General features: G+C 44.0%; 2 protein-coding genes across 2 annotated transcripts in view; one reads left to right on the plus strand and one right to left on the minus strand.

The window, feature by feature from the left end:
• The window catches only part of LOC139926448 (cytochrome c oxidase subunit 7A2, mitochondrial-like), a 216856-nt gene that overhangs the window by 90758 nt on the left and 113067 nt on the right, over positions 1–13031 (minus strand). The gene's annotated exons all lie outside the window — the stretch shown is intronic.
• eipr1 (EARP complex and GARP complex interacting protein 1) overlaps positions 1–13031 on the plus strand; it is a 37630-nt gene that overhangs the window by 24069 nt on the left and 530 nt on the right. Inside the window, exons 7-8 of the mRNA XM_071918197.2 lie at positions 6541–6708; positions 10015–10182. Coding sequence (XP_071774298.1) covers positions 6541–6708; positions 10015–10182 — 336 coding nt within the window. The remainder of the gene's footprint in view (positions 1–6540; positions 6709–10014; positions 10183–13031) is intronic.

Raw genomic sequence — 13031 nt, forward strand, 5'->3', positions numbered from 1 at the left:
CTCTCCTCTCCTCCTCTCCTCTCCTCTCTTCTCCTCTCCCAGCCCAAACCAGGCTGTCCTGCCTGGTCAGAAATAAGGACAGAGGGAGAGCAGCACAGCAGCAACAGCCACTGCTAGTTAGTTATCCAACACCCAGGAGAGCAGCACACTATCTACAGCACACCGTCTCCCAGACACATACAGAGAGAATACTGCTTATGAAACATATATGGATCCTGTTCTACTTTGTACTAATGTAATATGCAACATTATGTAAATTATGAAATACTCCGCTCCGATATTGGGGACAGAAAGCAGTGTTAAATGTAAAATCCTGACACTTTTTCACTTCTTCTCGGCTCATCTCGTTCATTGTACCTCTGCTTCTACATTATTCAGAGCCTATTCCCTGTTGCACAAGTTTGCTGTTATGATTTTTAGGCAAGGTCCCTATCATTAATGCCGTTCGAAAGGTCATGTTTCAATTATGCCGTAGGTCATCAAAAAACGGCTTAGCGGCCTTCGCGGGGTTTGCCTTGATGTGCAATATGTGCCAAACAGTGTAAATTTTTACAGCGAATACGGCGGCTGTAACGAATAAGATTTTACAGCTCAAACAATAATATAGATAGATCGCCGAGGAAGCCACGGAGCTCCCAACTGGGCCAAATGTGAACGGAAGGCAAATGATTGAGGTGACTGTAATGGTAATAAGTGCATTTTTTTTGTTGCTCACATTAGAATGTGTCACATCAAGCTACTGAACAGTATTTCATAATCCAAGGCTCCTGCACAAGCATGGCGAACGAATGTGATCATTTCCAGGTGTTGAAAAGTTTAGGAATTGTATAGGAATAAAAAGTCTGAGGAAAAATACAAAAAATTGTTGTTCAGTCGTGATAATGACTAATAATGACTACACATTTTATACAGTTGCACACCCACTGCCGTTCATATTATGATATTTTGTGTTGTTAAGAATAATCTTCAGCTATATAGTGATGTGGTCTAGTTAACAGTCATATTGCCTGCCCACTATCACCGAACATCATATTGATGTCCGATAATCTTCAAATCAGTCAAGAAATTCAAGTCTGGAAAAAAGTATGGTATTAGTAAATGGAAGTTGTTAAGGAACCCTGTCAGTCACACACTGTCAGATAAAACTATCGCAGCCTGGGAGACATCAGCAGTAATCCTTGTGAATTATAACCTGGAAGGGTTCAGAGTCAAATTCAAGTTCAAACATCCATGATATTGTTGTTGAATGCACAAAGAGAATCTCTCACCTGCAAACCAAACATACCAGAGGCACAACTTCAATCCCGGTACATCCTGTATGTTCAAAACATACTTGAAGAAAAACATATCTATATGTGTACTGCAGTACCAATTCTGTCAAGAACTTCAAAATGTCTTTGTAGAGAAATAATGAAATAACCGTGTTGTGTTAGTTTGTGGAGTGCCAACTGTGTGTCATTCCTGGCTCACTAGGGTGCTTTGAGCCTTTGAATAATATTAGGCTAGCTAACAGGCATGCAGCACTAGCCACTAGGCATACAGCTCTGTGTGTGTGTGTGTGTGTGTGTGTGTGTGTGTGTGGTGTGTGTGTGTGTGTGTGAGACGTGCCTGTCATTGGGGATGTTCTCACACTGCATCTCCCCCGAATTCCCATTTGGACCGACAGTCCACAATGAGGGGCAACACACATGCACACACACACACACACACACACACACACACACACACACCACACACACACACTGAGCTGTGCAATAGCTGTCAGGCCTGCGGCCATACCATGCACTGCAGGGTGCATACTGAAAAGCAGTGCAGTGCTGCAGTGAAGCATAGACTCTCTACACCTCCCCTGTGGTGTGTGTGTGTGTGTGTGTGTGTGTGTGTGTGTGAGCGAGAGAGAGAGAGAGAGAGAAAGCGAGTGAGAGAGAGAGAGAGGGAGTACAATGGAAAAAGAGAGAGGGCGTAAAAGAAGAAGAAATGATTGATAGTAGTGCTATTTGCTCCTTCACAGCCCAGGTTAAAAGCCAGCTGTCTTTCGGTACAGAGAGGAGAACTAGACAGCATCAAAACCCGCTCACCCAGAAAGACAGGAGCGCTTCCCGTTCCCGCCAGAAACCACCTGACCAAAGCCATAGTTTATTCTCTTTCTCATTCCTCCGATCCCCGGGATTTTTGGCAGCGCCTCGGCGTGCCGTAATGATAGGGTACTGAAGGTAAACCATTATGCAAAAGCCTCTCCTATCATATTTTATTCACGTATTCAAATATACCGCCATTATGCAAAAAGTGTTGCCTATTAGGAGTATCGTATTTCACATTCAAATACGGGGGCCATTATGCAGAAAGTGTCAGCTGTTTTTTGAAATAGTGATATTGCGTACGGCGGGTGTTGATTCGAGGGTGACCTTTTGAACCCTGGGACTGTCAAATCGATCATCGGTAACCTTTTCACACGCCGCACCCCCCACCCCCACCCCCCCACTCGGAGATTAACCAGACGTCATAACTTCCATAACGGCCTATTCATTCACACATAACCCTTGAAATACTAGCATACCTTTGGACTTCTGACTTCAGGAATAAATTGACAAATCCATTTTATTTGATAGTGTAATTGTTTTATTGACGAAGTGAATGACAATAAAATGAATGGCATTGAGATATACGGCAGACTTGTGATAGCGGCGATTGCCTTTATTGACAAGTGCATGATTCAGACTTCTTTTATTGCAGTGAAATGAATTGTATTGAGATGTATGGACGCGATATTGCTTTTTGGAAGTTTTACGGCCTCGACTCGTCATTTCCACGCTACACCGATGTGATATTAGTTTGTCTCCCTTCGACTTTCCTGCACCAGTTGTGTATGCTTCACGCTAGCCGTGAAGATATCCCCCAATCAATTAAGCTGCTTGATGTAATGATCCCTTACTTTTATGCATGGACAGACTCTCCCTCCCTCCCTCCCTCCCTCCCTCCCTCCCTCCCTCCTTCCCTTCCTACCCTTTCTCCATCCTTCTTTCTCTGCCAGCCCCGTCTCAAAGCCAGGCTTTAATTTTGATCAGCGATGAAATGATTACTCTCCTCTTTCGATTTTTCTTTCTTTTTCCCTCCCTCCCCACAGCAGTTGTCATAGAAACAGAGAAGTGTGTGTGCATGTGTGTGTGTGAATGAATGTGTGCGTCTGTGTTTCAGTCGATCCCCTCAGCAGAGAGATTTATCACCCAGACTAAGCCAGGAGGGGCTGTGTGTGTGTTTGTGTGTGTGTGTGTATGTGTGTATGCGTGCGCGTGTTTGTGTTCATTCGTGCATGTGTGTGTGTGTGTGTGTGTGTGTGTGTGTGTGTGCACTTGAACAAACATGAGCGCATGGCCGAACGTCTGCCTGTCTGTCTACCTTTGTACCTTCCCTCCTACACACTTATATCTTCTTCTGTATTTACACGCATAACAGTATTTGTTAGTGTGTGTGTGTTTTTATCTGCGTGCACCTAACGGTGTGTGTAATAGGTCCCCTGTCCCCTCATCAACCCCCCCCACCACACACACACACACACACACACCACCCCCTCAGCCTAGCTGCCTGGATGACTTTAGATTGAGTGTGTTTGCTGGCTTAGGCCGGCCACCACTATAATCTCTTGCACTCTGTCAGGAGGCTCGCCGTACCTCCCCAAACACACACACACACACACACACACACACACACACACACACACACACACACACACAAGTCCCAGGTCTCTCAACTAGACTGAAGCGTATGCGTGAGAGTGAGTGTGTGTGTGTGTGTGTGTGTGTGTGTGTGTTTGGGGAGGGGATTGCTCAGAGACACCAGAGAGGAAACGGCGAAACTAACCCAATTTCCTGCTCCATTTCCTTTTCACGCGGCGGGCGCGTCCCATTCCACGGCGGGCCGGGTTGAACAGCAGCCACCCTACAGCCCAGGGTCACGCCTCTTACCTCACAGTCACAGAGAGCAGAGGGAGGGAGGGAAGGAGGGAGGGAGCGCTGTAAATAAATCATTTGCTTCAACTAAAAATCACACGTGAAATCGCATTTTTCAGTGAAACTAAAGTTCCCCCGAAAGTCAACTCAGTTTAGAATGCACATGTAATACTTATATATACTTATTGTATACTTCTTAAATTCTTATTCTTTCTTGTGGCATGATAGGACTACAGCAACCAGGACATTACAAAACATGGGAACGGCGATAACGTAACCTTCAGTTTTCAGTCAGAATTGGGCAACCAGGGTGTGACATCCTCCCAATATGCTAATTTCCTCATTTTAAATGAAGACACAGAAGTGATGAATAATCAGTCACACTGTCACACGCTTTATATATGGTATTTTGTTACTTGCTACTTCTGACAGGTAAAAAAAATGTGTGGAGGGTTTGGGTCGGGGGTGTCTAAGGTGTGGCAAAGTCCCCGCATCTAATATTAGTTGCTACCAAAACCTCCAAAGCCACTGATGTTGATAAAATTTCTAGGGACGAGTAGAACAACGACTGATATTTACAAGGTAATATTGTTTGGTCAGAGTGATAAATTAGAACATTAGTGCTGAGTACTTTTTTTTTTTTTTGGATATGGCTTTGAAATTAATTTCTGGCAATTTTTGCTTTATCTTTGCTCTTGAGTATAATGATCAAATTTGGACACCTTGCCATATCCACCCATGCTTTTGAGTTGGAAAAAAAGGCCTTTTTACAGTCAGGGAGGGAGGGGTTTTTGACAGGGGTGGAAGTATGTGGAAACATGCATGTGTGTGTGTGTGTGTGTGGACCAGATATTGTATGCACACTCATTTGTATAGAATGTCATACAGAACATCCATCTGCGCTCGGTCTGTCCATGAAAGAAACATTACATGTGGCTTCAGTGCAAGCCCTTCTAGTTTCTTGCCATTTTCTGTCAAGCCCCATATGCTGACACCAAGGCCACGGTCCAGTGGCAGTGACAACACACACACACACACACACACACACACACAGTCACAGAGTCGTCTTGACCTAATTGAAGCCCAGCGGTCTGCCCCAGGTCATTTTCTTATACCTCCCTTATTTTAATGAGATTTTTAATTAGCATGTTAATTGCCTAATGTGATCAGCAGGGCGACTAGCTAGCCGGCTAGCTGCTGGTGGCATCCAGCAGGGCCGCTACGCTGTAAGAGGCTTTCCGCACCGCTGAACAAAGCCGAGCCAAACTGAGCCGTGCTAAGCTAGCCTGGAGAGGAGAGGAGAGGAGGGGAGAGTGAATGGTAGAGACGAAAACAAGTAGAGATTCTGTACAGCGTCACAGTGTTATTTGTTGTGATAATTTATAGAGCTAATAAATTATCAATTTATTTGAACGTGTTTTAGCTCTCTGGCTCCCTGCCTTCACCTCTTCTGTGGAGAATACAATGTCAGGCTACTTGGCGTGCTAGCTAGCGTTAGCAACTGAATCATTAGCAAACATAGCTTATAGCATAACGCAAACATACATAGAAGCACTGCTTTACAACGTTACTTATCATAAAATGTATGAGTATGTGTTGTTTTACAACCATAAAAATATATATATATATTGTGATTTACATTATATCACAGCAGTTCATGCAATCTAATAGATGAAGAACCTAGAAGTAAGTTCTGCTGTTATGTGACGTTGTCGAAACTCATTTGTATACTCAGAGGATTAGGAAGTTACATTTTCACAATAATATAACTTTTACTTTATTTTATTAATTGTGTACTGCTCAATTAAGACAGGAATTGATTTGTAGAAAATGACACCCAGACAGTTGGTTAGCCTGACTGAATTTGGCTCTTGAAGACCATGGCACTGTGGTAAAAAAAAAAATAAAAAGGGGTGGTTGGGAGCTCTGAGGAGAAAGCGAATAACAGAGAAGTGATAGGAAATTTTTTAAAATACATATACTGTATATATGCTGTATATTTAAGGAGACAAGAGGAGGCAAGCCGAGAAAAATGTATAGGAGAAAAGAAGAGAGGAGGAGGAGAGGGAGGTGGCCAGAAAGATGAAAGCAGAGACAATGCACTCCTCCTATGTCTCTCTTCCCTCTGTCATGTCATTCTGTTAACTTTACTCTAGCAGGATCTCAAGGCTGTGTGTAGTTATGAGGCTTGCCTTTATAATTTACCACCGCCAGTGTCGGCTTCTTTATTGAGCCTGGCCTTCACTGACAGACACAGACACAGAGGAGGCTTTGATTTAGCTTGGGAATGTTTTCGCTTGTGTGGACTCTGTGAATCATCCACTGTCTCTCTCTCCCTGTCTGTCTCTCTCTCTCTCTCTCTCTCTCTCTCTCTCTCTCTCTCTCTCTCTCTCTCATATCTCCTTTTGTTGTTCTGTCATGCTCTCGTTCTGTCATATCCCCTTCTCTGTCTGTTCCTCTCTCTCTCTCTCTCTCTCTCTCTCTCCACCCCCTCTTTCACGTCTTTCCCTACCCCTCTCTCATCCCTTCTTCTCTTATCGGCCCGCTCCCCTCCCTCTCTCTCTCTCTCTCTCTCTCTCTCTCTCCTCTCCAGTCAGATCTATTGTATAGAGAATGCCCACGGACAGCTGGTGCGTGACCTGGACTTCAACCCCAACCGCCAGTACTACCTGGCCAGCTGCGGAGACGACTGCAAGGTCAAGTTCTGGGACGTCCGCAATGTCCAGGAGCCCGTCAAGACCCTGGAGGAGCACTCCCACTGGTGGGTGGGGGGGGGGGGGGTAGTGAGTGGGCAGTGAGTACAAGGCACCGTCCTTCAACCGGAGGACCCCGGGTTCAAGTTCCCGTTGATTCTTACATTATTATTATAGCTACATTAGAGGCAATTAGGGTTCGACCAGTATGGATTTTTGAAGGCTGATACCAGTATTTTTGGATCAAGCCTTCCGATAGCCAGTATTATGTTTTGATATTCAATACATGTAAATTTGATTGTTTTAATGCCCAAAAAATTCCCCAAAATTACAAGTATTCTGTGTTTTCCCCCAAACTGTATTCTTGGCAGGGGGGAAAAAAGCCTCTGAAATAGACTATGAGACACTAAAACTCTCCACTGAAACCAATAATGACAATAACAATAATAATACGCAACCACTATAGTATTGATCAACCATACAATAAATATGTTTCACCCTAGAAGCAATATGAGTATGTGAAAGAGGAGCCACACATGTACACACAGGGCTAACATGCACACACACATGCACATTATGCACAGAGTAGATAGATATGTAGATAGACTGCTGTATACTGTACACATGCACACACTCACACACATAGAGCTTTGTTCAGGCACAGTGGGAGTTTCCCTTGTTCTCATTGAGGGTCCAAGGTTGCAGGGTGTCGTTTTCATTTATTGTTTCATAATGTGAGCGTTGGGAAGCTCTTTGAAACTAACTGTGATTAAGGGCTATACAAATAAACTTGACTTTTTTTAGGAAAGTACACTAATCATAATGATAACCATAATAATAGCTCTTTCTTTCTCTCGCCCCACTGTTGATTGGTTTCTGCGTGAGCTTGGAATGATTCGGTTCTCCTTGACTTTTTTAATCAAATTTTTTCTTATCCACATATTCATGATCTTTGAATGTTGCTTTATGCTTGTATGGTGTTATTATTTTTTTTTTTTTAAAAGAACATTTTGGGGTTAAATATTTAAAAACAAAAGTACATCACAGTTTTGCCAGCTGGGATGTGAAATCTTTGATGCTGAATATCTGAGAACTGCACTCTACACAGATAGATCCTTATAATTCCAAGCTCATGACTGGTCTTATTAAGGGCCTTATCTCCTAACTAATGAAATGCCCTAACTACTCATGGTGCAACAAAAGGTAATTATTCACTAATTGCAAATTAACTAGTAGCAACGAAGCCCCTGAGTAAGGACTTAACCCCCTTGGGGCAATTTAGGGACAAACTTAAGCAATGTGTTGTGATGCAAATGCAACCAACTCCTGTTCTCTGTTCTGTTCTGTCCTGTCCTGTGCTGTGCTGTGCTGTGCTGTGCTGTCCTGTCCTGTCCTGTGCTGTGCTGTGCTGTGCTGTGCTGTGCTGTCTTGTTCTGTTCTGTTCTGTTCTGTTCTGTTCTGTCCTGTCCTGTCCTGTGCTGTCCTGTCCTGTCCTGTCCTGTCCTGTCCTGTCCTGTCCTGTCCTGTCCTGTCCTGTCCTGTCCTGTCCTGTCCTGTCCTGTCCTGTCCTGTCCTGTCCTGTGCTGTCTTGTTCTGTTCTGTGCTGTGCTGTGCTGTGCTGTGCTGTGCTGTGAAGCTTCAGGCAGTGCTAAGAGCTGAACATAGTATACCGCAGAACCTGTGTGTGTGTGTGTGTGTGTGTGTGCGTGCATGTGTGCATGTGAGACTTCTTCTCTCTCTCCTGTGTGAGCTGAATAGATGATCAGTGTGTCTGCGAGCCAAACTGGGCTACTGCTGCAGCACACCAATCCCCACCTGATAAAGGAAGGCACACACACACACATACAAGCATACACAAGCATATGCACACACATATGCCTATGCACACACACACTCACACACACACACTCGCACACACACAGAGCAGGCGTTATCTCCAAAAGAGAGATAGACTTGGCAAACATATCCATAACTGTAGATAGCTGCAGATGGGATCTCTTCTGATAGCAGATAGGTCTGTGTGTGTGTGTGTGTGTGTGCGCGTGTGTGTGTGTGTGCGCACGTGCACGTTTGCATGTGTGTGCATGCTCATGTGCCGCCATCTAATCTGTGTGTATGTGTTTTTGCAATGTCGGTGTCTGTCTCTGTGTGTTTATCTCTCTGTGTGTGCATGTGTGAGTGAGTGTGTGGAAGCATCCGTACAGTGCAAATTTGTGTGTGTGAGTGTGTGTGTACTTTTGTCCTGCGTGTAAGCTTATCTCTACTGCGATGCGTATATTTGTGGGTGTTTCCATAAGTGTGTGTGTGTGTGTCGGAGCGCAGCCAGGATAGGGCCTCAGGGCTGCTGGGGGTATTAGGGACTATTTTTTAGCAGGGAAGCGGATTAGGGGAGCGCGGGGAGCGGCGTGGCCGAGGCTGATTTTCTGTCAACAGCCTCGGTTATCCCTCAATCCCTCCCTGTGAGGGAACTGGGACCGCACTCTGAGCTGTGCCCCGGGCTCACTGAGAGAGAGAGACATAGACAAACACACACAGAGAGAGAGAGGGGGAGAGAGAGAGAGAGAGAGGATGCAAAAGAGCCAGAGAGGGAGATGGGGAAAGCGAGACTGGCAATCAGTCAGAGAGAGAGGCGGGAGAGAGAGAGATAGAAAAGGAGAGGGACAAAAATTGATAGAGGAAAGGAGTGATGGAAGTGGGGGAAAGAGGGAAGAGGAGAAAGAAAGAGAGGACAGATGGAGGGGGGGGTTAAAAAGAGACAACAGAATATAAGGTGGAAAAATGAGACGGAGCAACAAATGCAGGCAGGATCTGGGAGTTTATGATAATGATCATCAACTCGCATGAACTAAGCCCGAATATAGACTGCAAGGCAATGAATCCCTATTATTGGCATCGCAATACATACCCAGATAGGCATATTTAGCTGTGAATCCCACTGTGAGAACGCTAGTCATTTTCTGCATGATTTGTGTGTGCACGAGCGTGTGAGAGAGAAAGAGAGACAGAGAGGGACAGTTTCTCTGCTTGCCCGTGTGTGTTCTTGGGGTGTGTGTTTCCGTGTGTGTGTGGTCTGCCTGTACATACAGTGTCAACATGCATGCACGAGTGTCACATTTTACTGCATTCAGCGGTGAATTCCTGCACTATTTCTACACCCACTTGGGGCATTGTTTGGAAAACTACATTTTCTCTATAATAATGGAGGATACAAAGATCCCTCCGTCTTTTGAATTCACACCTTTTACGGCGCTTCTTCACATTACTGCATCACTTTCTGACTTTGCTGCACTACATTACCGCTGCACCTAGCTCACAGATCCAGGATGGATGCATGATAATGTGTCTGTGTGTTTTTTGTTTTTTTTCCGTCCCAGGGTGTGGAGTGTCCGCTACAACCACAGCCATGACCAGCTGGTGTTGACAGCCAGCAGTGACAGCCGCCTCATCCTCTCCAACATGGTGTCCATCTCCTCGGAGCCCTTCGGACACTTGGTGGACGATGAGGAGCTCAGCGAGGGGGAGGACAACCACCAGGAGGACAAGTAAGAGCAACTGGTGTTGGTGTCGGTTGGAAGGTTTGCAAGTCGATATGCCATTTCTATTTTCAAGGATAGTTCGGTTTCTATTAAGCCAGTGGTTTTCAGTGTATTTTGAGGATTGCTGCTTTAAAAAATTCAATACTAAATCATCAATGATAAAAATCTTTCCATATGAGAGTCCCTGGGGTAGAATCGTATAAAATGAGGGTCGATGGATCCTAATATTCGAGTCTATTCGGATCTGTAACATGAAAAATTTTGAGAACCCCTGTATTAAGGAACATTCACTATCGTGTCCTATAGCTATAAGCAATGGCCCCACCCTTTAATATGCAACGTCATGCTGACGATCATTGAGAAAAATATGGAAAATGTGACTTTGAGAGCAGCCAGGATAATGATCTAGGGGTATAGGTTCATTTTCTGGTCCAGGACTGGCACTGCAACACTATGAAGACAGAAAACTCATTTGGGTTTAGAGGTTTTAAACAAGCTGTAACCTCAGAAACTCCTGGTTCAGTGTCAGCAGATGGACTGGCGGCAACATCTTTGCACCTTGAGGACCGCACAGATTAGCGTCTTGACTCTGTGGTTTCTAGCTTCAGGAGAGAAATATCGAATGAACCAGAGGAATGTAATCTTAAATCCAGTGGTACGTCATCGCCTCCGCTGTCGGTTATTGACATTTATAACCGTCTATAAACTGTCCCTCACTGCCCCCCCTCCCCTATTAAACATTAATAGGGATGTGATTTCACAGGGTTTTTTGGATATGGAGATGCGTTTCCCTCTTTTTTTGTGTTCCCGATCACCTCCCTTAACATTGTGATCTATGCTTGACTGTAATGTCTCTTTTTTTTTTTATGTTTTGGCTCTATAATCTCGGATGTGGAATGTGTTGTTAAAGTACAGACAGTCAGCTTTCATGGTGGGGTATTTTTGCCCATATCTATGAGGTTTTTAAAAAATGATGGCTCTCTTTTGTGCATTTCATGAGTGCCACGGGGGGACCAATGAAACGGACCATGAAACGCTGGAGCCGCGCACAAAAAAGTGCTGTAAATTTTGAACTGTTCATCCGATATGAATTCTCCCAAATTAAAGTTGACTGCCTGTGCTTTCACCTCATAGTCGCTATATTTTCTTGACACCCAAAACGATGAAGTGGAGAGGTAAAACACCATCAAAATACTTTCTGCATAACAAACTGCTTTTTAAAATTGCACGGATATAATCTGTAATGGTTCCCATCTATTGCCTTCCAAATCTTCCACTGTCATCCATCCATTACTGTCCCCTCCTCCCCTCTCATCCATAACTACCAGCTCTTATACTCAATGACCGACTCTCATCATCAATTATCAACTCTTACTCCTAATCACCAGCTCTCAGCTTTAGTTTTGACCCTTCCACTGTAGTTATTGACCCCTCTTACATATACACTAAGTGTCCACTCCACAATACCTGGACTCTCCATACGTAACCCTTCCAGTGGTTGCACTTTTTCAAATTTATTTTCTAAGTTTATCTGTTTGGTTGTAAAATTCAGCGGTTTACTGAAATTCACTACTGGTGAGTTTTTTTTGAGGGACTGTGAGAAGTGCAGGCTTGGATTTCTGTCCTTGCTCAAAGGAATAAACAATAATAATCAATCGGTCAAGTCTGTTTTGTAGCATCAGTCAAGTTTCATTTACACCCTCTGGTTTTCTTTTCTTCCCCAGTGAATGTATGTGAGCAGATCAGCTAGTGTCACAGCCCAGGGGGAGCAGCTACTGTCTGTGTGAAACAGTTAATGTGTAGAATAAATCCAAATACATACATCAGTGTTTCCTCCGAGGACGCTTTACAGCAGTGTGGTTGGGCTAGAGCATCATTTTTTAAATTTTATTTTGGAATTGTCACATTTTTCTAGCAGTGGGAGAAATGCTGCAGCAGTGGGGAGGCTGCTGCTGTAATTATAGAACTAGGGAGAATTAGTGAATAAACACAGCAAATATCCTCGCCAGGCCCTGGTGTGTGTATGTGTTGTTGTGTATCTCTCCACACAGCCAGAGAGAGAGAGAGAGTGTGTGTGTGTGTGTGTGTGTGTGTGTGAGGGGAGGTTATGAGTAATGATTATCCACACACTGCAAAAAAAATCCTTCTTAGCAAGCCATTTCATCAAGTATTGAGTCTTAAAACTTTATTTTTCTAAAAAAAAAAAAAAAACTTTCGATTTCCAGTTTGTTTTCAGTACAAATTTGTTTCAGGATATTACGACTTCTAAATAATTCTCGAAAGTGAAGGTGCTTTGGAAACAAGTGACGATTGGTAGCCTCTATCACATGCCAGTGGTATTTTTAGTGCTAGTGTTTCTCAAAATGAAGACCACATTTCCCACGATGTATTGCGTGCGTTTGTTCTCTTTGTGAAAGAAGAGGATAAACATCTGTGAAAAGGATAAACATGTTGGAAGTGATTTTTTTCCATCTGCCATTGTGAGAAACTCTAAAAGCTTTAGCTCCGTTTGCACTGGAAGAACAGTCTCGTCTGCCTGTTTTGTGCCATAAAGCGATCTCCCTTTGTGCCATAAAGCAATACAGCAGATCTCCTGCAATATCTGACCCGATGGCACACAGTGTAAAATGCAGTGTAGAGGCCGGTAGAGTCTGCCAAACTTCTCTGCAATGGTCTCATCTGTTTATGATAATTATACTAATGTCTCCAAGTTAATGTGGTCATGATTTAATGGTGTTAGGATATTACACGTTGCACCTTTAAGACTGAATATGAGACTAAATGACTTGTTAATGTGGGAATTTTTTCACAGTGCGTGGCCTTGTCCTCATTGGCCCACTTACCTTGTGTGTGTG

Source organism: Centroberyx gerrardi, chromosome 17 (assembly GCF_048128805.1).
Source record: "Centroberyx gerrardi isolate f3 chromosome 17, fCenGer3.hap1.cur.20231027, whole genome shotgun sequence".
Classification (NCBI taxonomy): domain Eukaryota; kingdom Metazoa; phylum Chordata; class Actinopteri; order Beryciformes; family Berycidae; genus Centroberyx; species Centroberyx gerrardi.